The sequence below is a fragment of the Rhinatrema bivittatum genome, chromosome 13 (assembly GCF_901001135.1).
Source record: "Rhinatrema bivittatum chromosome 13, aRhiBiv1.1, whole genome shotgun sequence".
NCBI lineage: Eukaryota > Metazoa > Chordata > Amphibia > Gymnophiona > Rhinatrematidae > Rhinatrema > Rhinatrema bivittatum.
Window position 1 is genome coordinate 53,407,759 of NC_042627.1, and position 13,877 is coordinate 53,421,635.

Below are 13,877 nucleotides of genomic sequence, written 5' to 3' on the forward strand. Positions count from 1 at the left end.
GGGAGACTGTAGGGGACAGGGAGAGAGAAGATGAGAGGTGAAGAGGGCTGGGAGAGGAGGAGTCTGAGAGGGGAGATAAGCTGAAAGAAGGATTATGAGAGAAGAGCATGTTAGAGAGGAAAAGGCAAGAAGGAGAAGAGTGCAGGAGACAGTGAGACTAGAAGGAAGTGAGAAAAGGTAAAGGAGTAAGGATTTGAACCCTAGTTGTTTTGGGTCTCACACTGCTACTCTAACCACTACTCTTCCATTCACTTGTCATACACTCTCTGCAGGACCATGCCTCATTCCTTTTGTGGCACACCTATGGGTTGGCCAATGGCCAGTAGTTGTCACTAGGTCTCTGTAGAGAACTCTAAAACTATGAGCCTTCTATCCCCATCAGCCCCTCCCAACCAGAGGGCTGTGGTTGAATACCTCAACTCTATTTAGCCCAGCCAGTTTAGGCCGAACAACAGTGTGCACTCAGGCTAGTGAACTGGTTAACGTGTGGTTGGACACGCTTTTTGAACGCACGTCCATAACCCATTATGTGATAAGGGGATTAGCGTGTCCACACCAGTGCAAGGCTAATAGCGATCATCACATATAAATTCGAATTAAAGAGGCTATTAGCTATTGCCCACTTATGTAAAAATTAAAGGCATGCCTGACGCACACATTTTTATTCTCAAAATTTAATGCCTGCCTCTGAGGTACCGCAGCAGCAAAGACGAGTGGAGATTGCCAAATCTCCACTCCTCTTTGGCGCTGCTGCTCATGGCCCCACATGGCTCGTGCCCCCTAATGGTCAGTGCTCTAGGTCCAGGTCTAGTTCGCCTAGTGCTTCTGATGGCCCTGAGGTCAGGCTGCATATCTAGGAATGATATGGAATTAGGTATGACTGTTTTGCTGTGAATAGGGGACCCTCTCCACTAGGATTCCTAGCTAGCTACCTCATGAGCTTTGCACAATAAAAACTCTAGTGGGAGATCTTCCCAGATGCCTGAAATTAAGAACACCTATCTATAGCAATATCCATGTGGCTATAGGTCCATTTGTAACTTCAACATAATGGGCAAATGCATTTAAAATAAAAGTTTACTGATTTGTAGTAATTAAATTAAACATCCAACACCTGGTCCTGCCTGATGTGTGCCAGCCTCTCCACTCTTAGAATGTAGTTACCATGTACACACGCTGGGGCCGATGCAATAAAGGTGCGTAGACAGCGGATGCTGAACAGTCAGCGCCCACTCTCTTAACGCGCGCATGGCGCCCCTAAGAGGGGGGCGCCATGCAATATTAAAATTAGGGGGTCGCGTTAGCAAGGAGGTGCTAGGGTTTATCGGCGTCTGTTTTCCTTACCGGTGGACAGCTAGGGAAACCAATGTTGATAAAGCCGGCGTCGATTTTCATGTCTGGCGTACAGCAATAAGGGAAACCGACGCTGAGTTTATCGGTGTCGGTTTACTTTACCGGCGAGCAACCAGGAAAATCGACCCTGATAAACCTGATGTTGGTTTTTGTTACCATTGGCTGCTGAAAACCAAGGCTGGGTTTATCGGCGTCTGTTTTCCTGGCTGTCTGCCGGTAAGGTAAACTGACGCCAATGAGCTCGGTGTCTGTTTTCGTGATGGGTCTGTCTTTTTTTTTTTAACTTTTATTTCTTTTATTTTTCATCTTTCCTGGCAGGTGTTAATACATGAGAGTTAAATGTGTCCGAGATGCATTTTTTTTTTTCTTTGCATCTGGCATGATACCTAATAGCATCATTCACATGCATTTGCATGAGAAGACCCGCTATTAGATTCACTCCGCGTTGAATATGTGCTACTCCCCTTATTGCAATAGGGGATTGATTAGCACCTATGCTACCCGCTTCCGACTGCAGGTTAACAGTGTGCTCGGCTCAGTGCACCGTATTGCATCGGCCCCACTGAAAGTAAGGCTTGGGCTTTCGGTGTATCCCATTTTTTATCTTAATTTTGGTCTCAGCACTCATTTTGCATCATTTCATAAGCCTCCGTCAGAGTCCAAAGAGCAGTAGTGGGGTAAGGGGGGAGCACGTCGCATCTGGCAGTGGCAGTAAGACCAAGCCGGCTGGCTCACCTCTGTTAAGAGCCCGGCACAGCTGCAGCGCGTAGAACCCCGCCCGCCCACTAATAGGGGCCCGTGCACTACGTTTCATAAACACGGTGACGTATTCTTACCCCATTGGCGGGGCGCGGCACGCATTCTGGAGGACACCGTGGGACTCTTGTTTAGCTGTTGCAGGCCTGGGGACCAGCTGAGCGCCCCGCCTTTTTTGTGACGTCAGAAGGGAGGGGGTGGGGCGTGGAGAAGCCTGTCAAGCGCTGAAGCAGGCAGTGGCGGCGGCGGAGGTGGCTGCGGATGCGGTAGCGGTAGTGTCATCCTTCCCCCGCCGCCCAGGAGCGGGGTATTGACTGACTGCCTGCCTGTCCGCTTCCTCACCGGCTCTTTCTCTCTCCCTCGCAAAGATGGCAACCGAGGGGCTGCAGGAGAACGAGACCCTGGCATCGCTGAAGAACGAGGCGGAGAGCCTGAAGGGCAAGCTGGAGGAGGAGAGGGCCAAGCTGCACGATGTGGAGCGTGAGTATGGGAGGAAGGGCCCCGGCTGCTGCGGGCAGGAGGGGAGGGCCAGTCGGTGCCGCGCGCAGATCCACAAATAAGAAGGCTGCAGAAGCAGCTGCTGCACATCTGCCCGCTATGGTCAGCTCCAGCTTCTGTGGCAAGGCAGCGGGCACAGACTGCACGAAAAATATTAGCAACTTTTAGTTGGCCTTATCAAAACCGTACAGGGATCTTATTTGCCATCGGAAATGGCGCAGGCAGCAGCTTGTTTGGGTTGTTTTTTTTTTTTAGGTCAATAACAAAGCTAAAGGAAGTGGGGGTAGATTCTCTCAAGTAATGCAATAAACAGAGAGAACTGATGCAAGTACAAAATGGGAAGTGCTGATCTGGAAATAATTCATTCTGTTTATAGTTTACATTCTACTTAAGATGCTATGCGTTCTGAGACACGATGCACGCCAAAGCTGACAGATCCTGCTAAGCCTCGGTTAGACTTTGTAGATCAAAAGATGAAATAACTGTTTAATGAGCTGCTTGCAGTATTTATGATTGGCACTCCATCGAAGTGTGTGAAGCTAGTAGATTTGGACACGAGTGTTCATTAAAAGTAAAGGAGTAGGATATAACTACAAAGGTATGGCTTTGCAATGTGTCCTTTGGTCGTCTTGTATTTCTCGTGCAGGGAAGGACATGAATCATTCATAAGAAAATCAGATAACGCAGGCACATCTCTGCCTTCTTCTGCTGATATTCTCTAGGGAAAGGTCTGGAATGTACTTGTGTATTTTGTAATGGAGTGGGAGAGAAATTCATAAACCTCTCCTTGATTCCTCTCCTTAGGATATGGTGCCTCATACCTGGGTGCTATAAAGTTGTGAATGGCAAAAAAAAAAAAAAAAGGAAAGTGCTTACTGTACTACCCATATGAACTCTTGTACCAGTTAATAAAGATATGGCATTTTTAAATAGCAATGTGTTTAAATTATTGCAAAACTTGAATAGTAACTGGCAAGCTAACCTGCTTTTCTGGTAATTATACTGAAAAAAATATGCTTGTATGGAAGCTGACGTACAAGCATCTTTTCATGAGATACAACCACTTAAATACTATATGCTGTTTTCTAAGAAAATTGCAAAGCTACGATCTGTTATAAACTGGGAGTGAGAAACAGGAATTAGCTCTACTTTATATGATCTGCCAGGTACTTGCGACCTGGAATGGCCACTGTCTGAGACAGGATGCTCGGCTCCATGGACCTTAGTCTGGCCCAGCATGGCAATTCTTATGTTCATATGTTGTAATCATATTGTACCATTGAAAAGGTGCAACTAGAAGAAAGACAGGAAAAGGGAAATATGACAGACGTATTTAAATACTTCCAATGTATCAATGCACAGGAGGTGGGCCTCTTTCAGTGGAAAGGAAGCTCTGGAACGAGGAGGGGTCATGGGATGAAGGTGAAAGGGGGTAGATTTAGGAATAATCTAAGGAAATATGTCTTTACAGAAAGGGTGGTGGAGATTGGGGGAAATTCGATCATTTGGTTGGCTGTCAGGATTCAAGGTCAACGAAGACAAATCTGATATATTGAATATATCAGTCCCAGAGGAAGGGTTTGTGGAGCTCAGCAGTGCGCCTCCATTCAAAATAGCTGTGAAATGGGTGAAGTATTTGGGGGTGAAAGTTGGTCCAAACTCAGAGGAGTTGTTTGCCATTAATTATGATCCGGGAGATTAAAAAATGGGAGAGAATGGATTTCTCTTAACTGGGAAGGGTGGCTATTGTCAAGACGAATATCTTACCCTGTTTTTTGCTCTTTCTTTCAAACCCTTCCAACCCTGATTCCTGAAGGGGCTTTGAAATTATGGCAACGTAAGCTCCTTAGATTCATATGGAAAAGGAGGCCTCTGAGGGTATCTACTAAAGTTCTTTTTCAGGGTGAGCTTGAGGGGAGGGTCGCTGCCCAACTGGGAGCTTTGATTGGGTGGCATGCGAAAAAGGTAGCTATAGTCCAAGAAGTGGTGGGAGAACCCCCATTGGAGCGGCCTTGGAGGGAACCTTTTTTGCAATATCCCCCCCACCACCTTGTTTCGGCGAGTTACACCTGCTGGCGGGCTGCCAACACACCATCCCCCAGCACGGTGGCTGTTCCGGAGGCCTCGGCCACGCCCCCAGAACGCCCCTTTTTCGAAGCCCCGGGACATACGTGCGTCCCGGGGCGTGCGCAGGGGCAGCTTTTTGGGGGTTATGCGCGTATGTTACGCGCTTAACCCTTTGAAAATCTGTGTGAATATTCTGAGACCCCAGTTGGATATGGCATCACTTGGACAGATTTGGGGAGCCCCAGTCTATATGGCAGGATGAGAAGTGATACATTCCAGATACTGTGGGGCTTGCGTTCAAATCATGTGCCACTGCATCGCTCTAATTGTTGGTGCCAGTGCTTGTGCTTTGCTTCGCGCTCCCCCAGTTTCTATTGTACTTTCATGTACTATGCTTCCATCTTTTCATTCTGGAGCTGATGCATGTCAAAAAGAAAAGAACAGATTTGCCCTATTAAAAATTTGGGATCTCCCAGACATATATAAAAACTTCAAATAGCGAAAGAAAGTTATCTGGTTCCAGTTATTTTTCATTCCATCTTGCTGTCATAAAATCATTGTAATGTGCTCAAAATGAAAAAAAAAAAATTAGCCCATGAAACTGTTCTGAGTGTGTGTGATAGCCCAGCTTCTTTTGGGAAGAATTAAGTAGCGTAGAAAAGGACAGAAAGTGAAAACAGATAAATACAAATCAGTCGGGCGCAAGAATGAGCCCAGATGCACATGGAGAGATTTGTGTCTTGCTGGGTCACAGTAGATTTAAAAGATCTTACACAGAAAGCCAGATCTCCCTGAGGTTTCATGGTGCACTGTTTATGGCATTGAGCAACATCATTCACGGTCAAGCTGGAACCAGATGGACGTTAGCTTGTTTCAAACTTGATGGATGTTTCTGAATGTTCTCCCAGATCCGCCGGACTCTGGGCTGATTTCAGAGGAAATTGGGAAAAATCCGATGCAAATTCGTACGATGAGCTGCGGATTTCTCAAAAGTCTGAAAGTGAATCCAAGCAGGTTTTCTGAAAAAAGTAAAAGGTAACATTTGAAAAAGATAAGCGAGCATAAATTGTTCTAGGCTTCCTGCTTTTGAAGACGTCGGCACATCTCTAACTGGATATGAAAAGAGAGAGGCTCAGCAGTTTGCTCTGTGCCAATAAATAGGAATTGCTGCAATGAGCGTTTAGGCGCTAATATTGTGATGGGAAGTAGGAAATTGCATGAATTTTTATTTGCATGGAATAAGCTAAGTTCTGTGTTCAGAACCTCCCTCATTGCCTTGGTTATCTTTTGTCAGATATAATAAAATTCCAACAAGGTGCGCTTTTCATGAAAGTTGTTTCCTGGTCTTGTGTGATTTCACCTTTTTGGAAATTTTCCGTGGCAGCACAGCCGAGTCCTATTCGGTTGACGCCTTTTGAGCACCTCAGCATATTTCTTGTCCTGATGACTTTAGCTTTGTAACGGTTGAACGGATAGAAATAATATGAGGTGTCTTTTAAAGTTTATCCCACGGATGGAGCTTGCATGTGAAAAAAAATTATTCATTGTGTGCAGCTATTTCATGAAAGAGGGTCCAGTGCCGAAGCCACAGAGGCAAAAACTGCTGACCTGTTCTTCCGGAGCCTAATATCCCTCTCTAAAGATGTTACGCATGCCCAGCACCGTATCTCTTCTCTTTTCAGCATTTGCTCCTTCATAACCATTCCAGCACAAATTTGAAAGTGTCAGACTGCACGTAAGTGTTTGCTAAATTTAAAAAGCAGTTTCTTAACTGGGGCTCTGAAGAAAGGGAAAGGTCATTTTAAAATGGAGACGTATATCGAAGGCATCGTTTTATGTACACAGTCGGAAAGCCTGAAATTCAGGGGTGGTGTTCTGGCTTTTACAGGGTAAACAAATATTCAGGACCATTCGTGTGCATAAAATTCCCCGAGGTTTGTGTGCAGAACCCGATTTCATGCATGGTTTTCTGCCAGCCAAAAATAGGTGCTCTGGGGGCGGAGCTTGGATTTCTGCACATACTTTGGTTTTAAAAATATCCACATAAATTCACAGGCTTGCGCAAAGAGCAGATGTAACTTTGTGTGGGTGAGTTTGTGCTTGTATGTTCGCATTATTTTCAAAATGAACTTGTGCATAAGTCTGCAGTGAAAATTGGTGTACCTTATGGGGCCGATTTTAAAACCTACGCGTGTGGCCTACATTTGTGCGCGCTACCCGGCGCGTACAAATGTACGCTGGATTTTATAACATGCGCGCGCAGCTGCGCGCGCATGTTATAAAATCAGGGGTCAGCGCGCGCAAGGTGGGTGCACACTAGTGCAACTTGGTGCGCCGAGCCCTTGGGGAGACCAGCTGGCTTTCCCCATTCCCTCCCTCCCCAGCCCGAAAAAAAAAAAACAACCCCTTACCTTTGAAGTTACGCCTGCTAGCCAAGTGCCGGTGTGCGAGCCCCTGGCCCAGCGGCCGTACAGAGGACTCTGGCCCGGCCCCGCCCCTTTTTTCAAGCCCCGGGACTTTACACTAACTTTTGAAAATGGGTCCGGCATGCGTAACCCCCCCTATGCGCATAAATCTTTTAATGTTCAATATATATCCCTGCCCAATTTCAAAAAAGGCATCAAGACCTGGCTCTTCAGACAGGCCTACCTGGAATCCAACCCCCCGTAGACATTCCCCCCCCACCCACCACAATTCTGTACGCTCCTATGGATCTCTCTCTAGCATGATAACTGAACAGCTTGCCATAAGTTAATTGTATCTTATACTCTGCTGTAAATAAGTTATAATGTATAACCTGCTCTAAATTATCACACCTCTGCAATCCTCCTGCTGTAAATATCTCCCCTGTAATTACCTCCTCCCCAATTATGGTTACTCTCCTCTACTTTCTCAGCAGCTATCCCTTCTTCATCTTTCTATCCCCCCCCCTTTCTATCCCCCCCTCCCTCACTCGCTCCCTGTTTTTTGTAATTTTCCTCCTTTCTCAAGTTTTATTGTAAACCGGCGTGATGTGCCACACGAACACCGGTATATTAAAAGCTGTTAAATAAATATTTTTATTGAGTGAATTCTCATAAATGATAACATGGTCAAGCCATCAGAACAACATCAGAATACGAAAACAAGGCAAGATTACACCACATGTGTACTAGTAACTTTACACTCCTTTCACATTGAACCAAGAATGATCTCATCTGTTCCTCCTCCCCTCCCCTCCTCCCCCTCCAGAGACTAATTCCCAAATCAACATTGTCCAGACATTTCCCAAGTATACAAAGTCAATCATTGAGAGCCAGACTACGGGCTCTATGGGGCAAAGACTGTAGGTTCAGGTCCCAAGTAAGCAGAAAAGTCGTCCGTTGTTTGGGTGAAGAGCGAGCGTAAAAGGCGTCCATCTGCATTAGTTTGTGAAAATGAATCCTCCACATCCAAAAAGAGGGTGGCTCCTTGTCCCGCCAATGAAGGAGAATAATCTTCTTCCCTACCAATCCAGCTTTTTGAAGCAACATCCTCTGCCCAGGATTCACCACTAGGTGTCGCGTAATACAATGGCATAGCCAGAGGTATGGTGACATCGGTAAACACACCCCCACCAACTTTCCTAAGTAACCAGCAATACTTCCCCAGTAATTGGCTAATTTGGGACATTCCCAAAAGACATGAGCCATGGTCCCCAACCGCATCTGGCAGCACACACATTTATCAGTGTTGGCTATACCCGCTTTATGTGCAATCTGAGGAGCTAGATACGCCCTACGCAAACATTTTAAATGCATCTCTCTGAATTACATATTACCAGTAAGAGGCAGTATACTCTTTAAACTATAAGAGAAAATGCGGGAAGTAAGCAAAAACGCACCATCTCGGTTCCAGCAATCTACAGAATTTTGACATGACTCCATGTGAGTACTACGTGCCAGCCTCTTATAATATATTGAGAGAGATGGTTCATTTGTTTGGTCAAAGTGAAACACCCCATCCAAAGCTTTAAACACTGCTAAATGTTGGGCAGGGGGACCCAGGCTTTTGAGATAATGGCCAAGCTGGAAATAACCAAACAGGTGTGTCCCTGGCAGCCCATACAATTCTTGCAAGCGAATAAAAGATAGAAGATGGCCCTCCTCGTCTAATGCATGACCCAGATACAATACCCCCCTTACGTTCCCAAGTCGTAAAATATGTAGTCGTGGACCCTGGAGAGAAGTCTAAATTACCCCTGAGGGGGGTGAAACAAATGCATTGTCTAGGGATTCCCAAAGATTTAGTAAGATGTGTCCACGTTTTCCTCAAGGGGCCTATCAGGGGATGATTGGCTAACGTGTGCGGGAGCTTGGCACTGGAACTCATAGGAGCATAACTCAGTGCTATAGGTCTCGTAAATGTGGCCTCAGCTATGATGTTGACAAATGGTGATTGCCCTAAAAGCCATCCTCGAATCAACCGTAGATTCGCTGCTAGCCCATACCGAAACAGACTGGGTACCCCCATACCACCTCGGTCCCATGGGTTTTGTAGAGAACGCAATGATATCCTGGCCTTCTTTCCTTGCCAGATGAATCGGCGCAACACCTGATCTACTCGAGAGATCACGGGTTGATAGCAATAGGGGAAAATTTTGAAAAACATATAACCATTTGTGTAAAATTACCATTTTGAACAAATTGATTCAGCCCCCTAGAGATAGTGGCAAATTGTGCCAGGCCCACAACTTCTCCTGGGTTGCTTGGAGTAACACAGAGATGTTGCGGTGATAGCTGTGGCGTATGTCCGTGGATATCAAAATCCCCAAATACTTGAGAGAACCATTAGCCCACTGCAGAGGAAAGTCACCCTCCCAGCGCTCCTGGAGTGAGTTGGGGAAGGCCAAGGCTTCAGATTTGTCCCAGTTGATTCGCATACCAGAAAATACCGCATAATGTTGAAATACCTCTAGAAGTGCCTTTAACGACCTCTGCGGTGTCGTAAGGAAAAGCAGTATATCGTCCGCAAAGGCTGCATACTTAAACATTTCCGGCTTCCCCCCTCCCTGAAATTGTATTCCCCTTATAGTGGGACAGGATTGGATGGCTAACAAGAATGGTTCTAGGCTTAATAAAAAAAAAAAAAGGAGCGGGGACAACGGGCATCCCTGACGAGTACCTCTGCACGCTTCAAAGGCATCCGTCAGGCCCCCATTGACCCAGAGGCGGGCCTCCGGGGCTGTATACAAAAGTTCAACCGCTTGATAAAAAAACCCCACTAATTCCCATCTGTTTTAGGAGCTGGAATAAGTAGCCCCACTCCACTCTGTCAAAGGCTTTCTCTGCATCCAAACTCACCACCAAGTATGGATCATTCACCCTCTGACAGAGTGCCATTGCCGTGACCACCTGGTGAATATTGCGCAAAGCATATCTTTTCTTAACAAACCCTACCTGCCCAGGCTGTATAAGGGAGGGCAGAATGTCCCCCAAGCGATCAGCCAGGATCTTTGCCATAATTTTGTGGTCTACATTCAGGAGGGAGATTGGGCGATACGACTCTGGCACTAACGGGTCTTTACCCGGTTTTGGGATGAGCGTGAAGTATGCCTGGTTCGCTCCAACCGGAAATGTCCCCCTGTCAATTAAGGACTGGTAGACTCGGGGTAGTAGTTTAGAGAGTGGGTCCATCAAACATTTGTAAAATTCTGAGCTATACCCATCGGGTCTGGGAGCCTTCAGTTTTCGCAGACGTTGTATGACCCGACTAACTTCCTCCTCGGAAATAGGTTCATTTAAATACCGGCTCTGCGCCAGCGTTAAGCATGGAGGCTGTATCCGGTCCCCAAATGCCTCCCACTGTGAAACATCCCCACCCTCGGATTGGTACAACCTAGAGTAATAAGTATGAAAAGCTGCACGAATACCCTCAGCATCCGTTACTATTTGGGGTCGGGCATTCTTAATTGCTGGGATATGCCTCGTCCCTCTAGCTGATTTAATTAGCTTGGACATCAATTTGCCTGATTTTTGTCCAAATTGAAAGAGCTTATATTGGTAAAATAGCAAGCTTTTCTTGGTTCACTGGTGAATTAAAGAATTAATAGCAGTTTGCAAAGCAAGTTAATTTTCCCTATTAACCAAGGAATTACATTGCAACAATTCCCATTTGGCTTTTTGAAGCTGAGCATCAAATTGAGGAGTCGTTTGTCTATAGTCTTTTTCCTATGGGCTACATACGAGATTGTTTCCTCTTAGAACTGCCTTAGCTGTGTGCCAAAAAAGTATAGGGTCTTCTGTATGTTGTCCATTCAAATTTTCAAAGTTAACCCAACATTCTTTCACGTAGTTTAGAAAAGCAGCATCTTCTACGAGGAAATGGGGGTATTTCCACGTATAGGTGGCAATGTGGGACAAGAGATTATTTAACTCGAGCCATATCTGGGCATGGTCCGAGATCACGATCTCCTCAATCCCAGCCCCCACCACCTTAGAAAAACAGTTGGTGCTAAGCAAAAAGTAATCCAGACGGGAGTGAGCAACATGTGCCCTAGAGATATGTGTGAATTCTCTTTCCTGGGGGTGTAATGTGCGCCATACATCTGTAAGATGGAGGGTTTTCTCTAAAAGTGCTAGCCCCTTGCTGGGTGAACTTTGGGTTTTGGCTGCTGAGGATTTGTCTAAGATAGGATCCTTAACAGCATTAAAGTCCCCTCCCACAATAATCAAATCTTCAATATAAGGGAGTAACAAAGCGCAGATCTCCTGAAAGAAAGATGCCAGATACACATTAGGGGCATATAGATTACATAGTATGATAGGAGCCTGGTTGTACTCCTCCACCAATATGAGATATCTGCCTTTTGGGTCCTTAATTTCTTTAGTAATTTTGAGGGGAAAGGACTTTCGTATCAGAACGGCTACCCCAGCCGACCTTGAGCCGGCGGATGCATAGTTCACCTCTCCAACCCAGCGCCGTTGCAGCTTTTCATGTTCTACATTTGACAAATGCGTTTCCTGCAAGAAGGCGACATCCGCCTCCTTCCTATGTAGTGAATGCAAAATCTTGGTACGTTTTATGGGAGAATTGATGCCCCCTACATTCCAGGAGAAATAATGGAAATTGCAATTACTCAAGGCGGCTCAAAGATACAGTGAATGAAACAAAACTCATAACGAATCAGGTGAGGAATGAGGCCTCCCAGCCAAACCCCATCCATCTGAACTTTCGAGCGAAAATGTCTGGCAGTAGGATAGGGTCCCCCGTGAACCCAAACTAGTCTCTGGTCCCCTCCCCCTTCCCCACCCCATAGAGCTAATCCCCCTAGACCCACCATCCAGGGGATAGCGAGTAGAGATCCCAGTGACCCAACGCTCGGCTCCTACCCCTCCTCAAACACTGTTAACATATTACACAGAATAACCATTCAAATAGGCAACCGGCCCAACCTCAATAAACTCCCCAACCACTAGGCAGTAGACCAATGAATGCAAAATAGTCCATGTCTTCGGGTTTGTCAAAACATGTGCCCCAGCTTCCTCATGCAGGCGAGCCTGGGTTGTAGCTTATAATCCTTAAACTTACTCCCTACATGACTAGACCTGCCAGGCTTCTCCCGGAGCTTGTTGACTAGAAGATGTACTTTCCACTCCGAATCCAGCTGAGAATGGGCCCGCAGGCTGCAGGGAGTGTTAAAGGAACGCTAATCAGCACTACAGTCCATACACTCCTCCACCTTCTCGCGTCTTTACCATACTGCTGTCCATTGGAGTATGACAGAATGAGAGTTGATGCGCAACGGTATGCGCACGTGTGTCTTCGGGCCGCCAAAACAGGAAAAAAAAAATATCATCCAGACCCGGTTATAGTTCAGTTTTATTTCAGGAAGCTGTATTGTCCTGTGGGGGCAGGGTCTGCAGATACTGCCTCACTGCTGCAGCTTCGGTAAACCACCAAATCCCTTGTGCGGTTTGAACGTGCATTTTTGCTGGATAAACAAGCACAACACGAATGCCCCGCTGATAAAGCTGAGTACAATATGGCGCCAAAGCTCTGCGTTGTTGCGATACCGCTTGGGAGAAATCTTGAAATATTAAAACCGGCTGATTTTCGTAACTCGGCTTGTTCCCCTTCTGGAACGCACAGATAATTGCCGCCTTATGAGAATAATTGAGAATTTTAGCGATTGCCACTCTAGGTTTAGCCTGCCCCTCCCACTTGGGGCCCAACCGGTGCGCCCTCTCCACTCGGAGAGGGCCCGAGAGCCCTGTCAGTTGCAAGGCCTGTGATATCCAGCCCTCCAGAAAGCCCAGCAGCTGAGACTCCAACAAACTTTCTGGCAGCCCCATGAACCTTAAATTTGCTCTCTGCGAGCGATTCTCCAGGTCTTCGATTTTATGGGCTTGCTTCTCTATTTCAGCTTTTAGATGTACAATGTCTGCTTGCGCCTCGTGGAGGCCATCTTGATTCCCAGACACCCGCGCTTCAATGTCGGCGAAACGGCGATCAAATGCCACCATCCTCGTGTTTAATTCTTGCAGTTGCTCCGATATTTTTTTAAGTTCTGGGGTTATGGCAGCGAGTACGGCTGCGGTTAATTCCGCCGTGCTGTTAGCTGCTAACATGCCTTGTTCCGGCATCCCCACTCCCACTTCCTGGCTGGTTTTAGGCGCACGGGCCTTCTCGCGTTCTTTATCTTTCTCCTTCCCTTTTTTCCCAGCGCGCGTCGCCGAGGGCTCGTTTTGCTACCCGAGGTCACCGGCAGCCAGCCGTCAATAATCCGGGAGCCAGCGCCGTATCTGATGGGGTTGGATGGATCGAGAAGCCGGGGCCCGAGTTCCGCGATGGGGGATCACATCCTCTCCCGTCAAGGTGTCACGTGACCTTCCCGCATAAATCTTTTAAAATCTGCCCCTAAGTGTGTAGCTGTTGTATAAGCTACCTATAATGTTACAAAATTAGCCTCCCTTGTCTTTCTAGAAACATTTAATGGAGGAAATCAATTATTTTTCATCTGATTATTTTCTTTATTAAACTATTCATTTTTATTTTCCTTGAAATGATAAAAATGTTAAATACACATAAAGAAAATTAATACCTAGCACTTTCAACTTACTTTACCCTATGCAATATCCTTCTTGTCTTTTTGTTCTCTGTAACATTTGATGATATGGTATTGGGATTGAGAAGGAAAAACAGTAAGAAAGGGTGGGCACAAGTATGGAATTTAATTTAAATTT

The 13,877-nt window shown here is 46.2% G+C and overlaps 1 protein-coding gene across 1 annotated transcript in view; it reads left to right on the plus strand.

Moving 5' to 3' along the window:
* Positions 1–2,218: 2,218 nt before the first annotated feature.
* GNB5 (G protein subunit beta 5) overlaps positions 2,219–13,877 on the plus strand; it is a 62,473-nt gene continuing 50,814 nt past the window's right edge. The window contains exon 1 of the mRNA XM_029575144.1: positions 2,219–2,589. Within this exon, the coding sequence (XP_029431004.1) occupies positions 2,478–2,589 (112 nt within the window). The 5' untranslated portion in view covers positions 2,219–2,477. The remainder of the gene's footprint in view (positions 2,590–13,877) is intronic.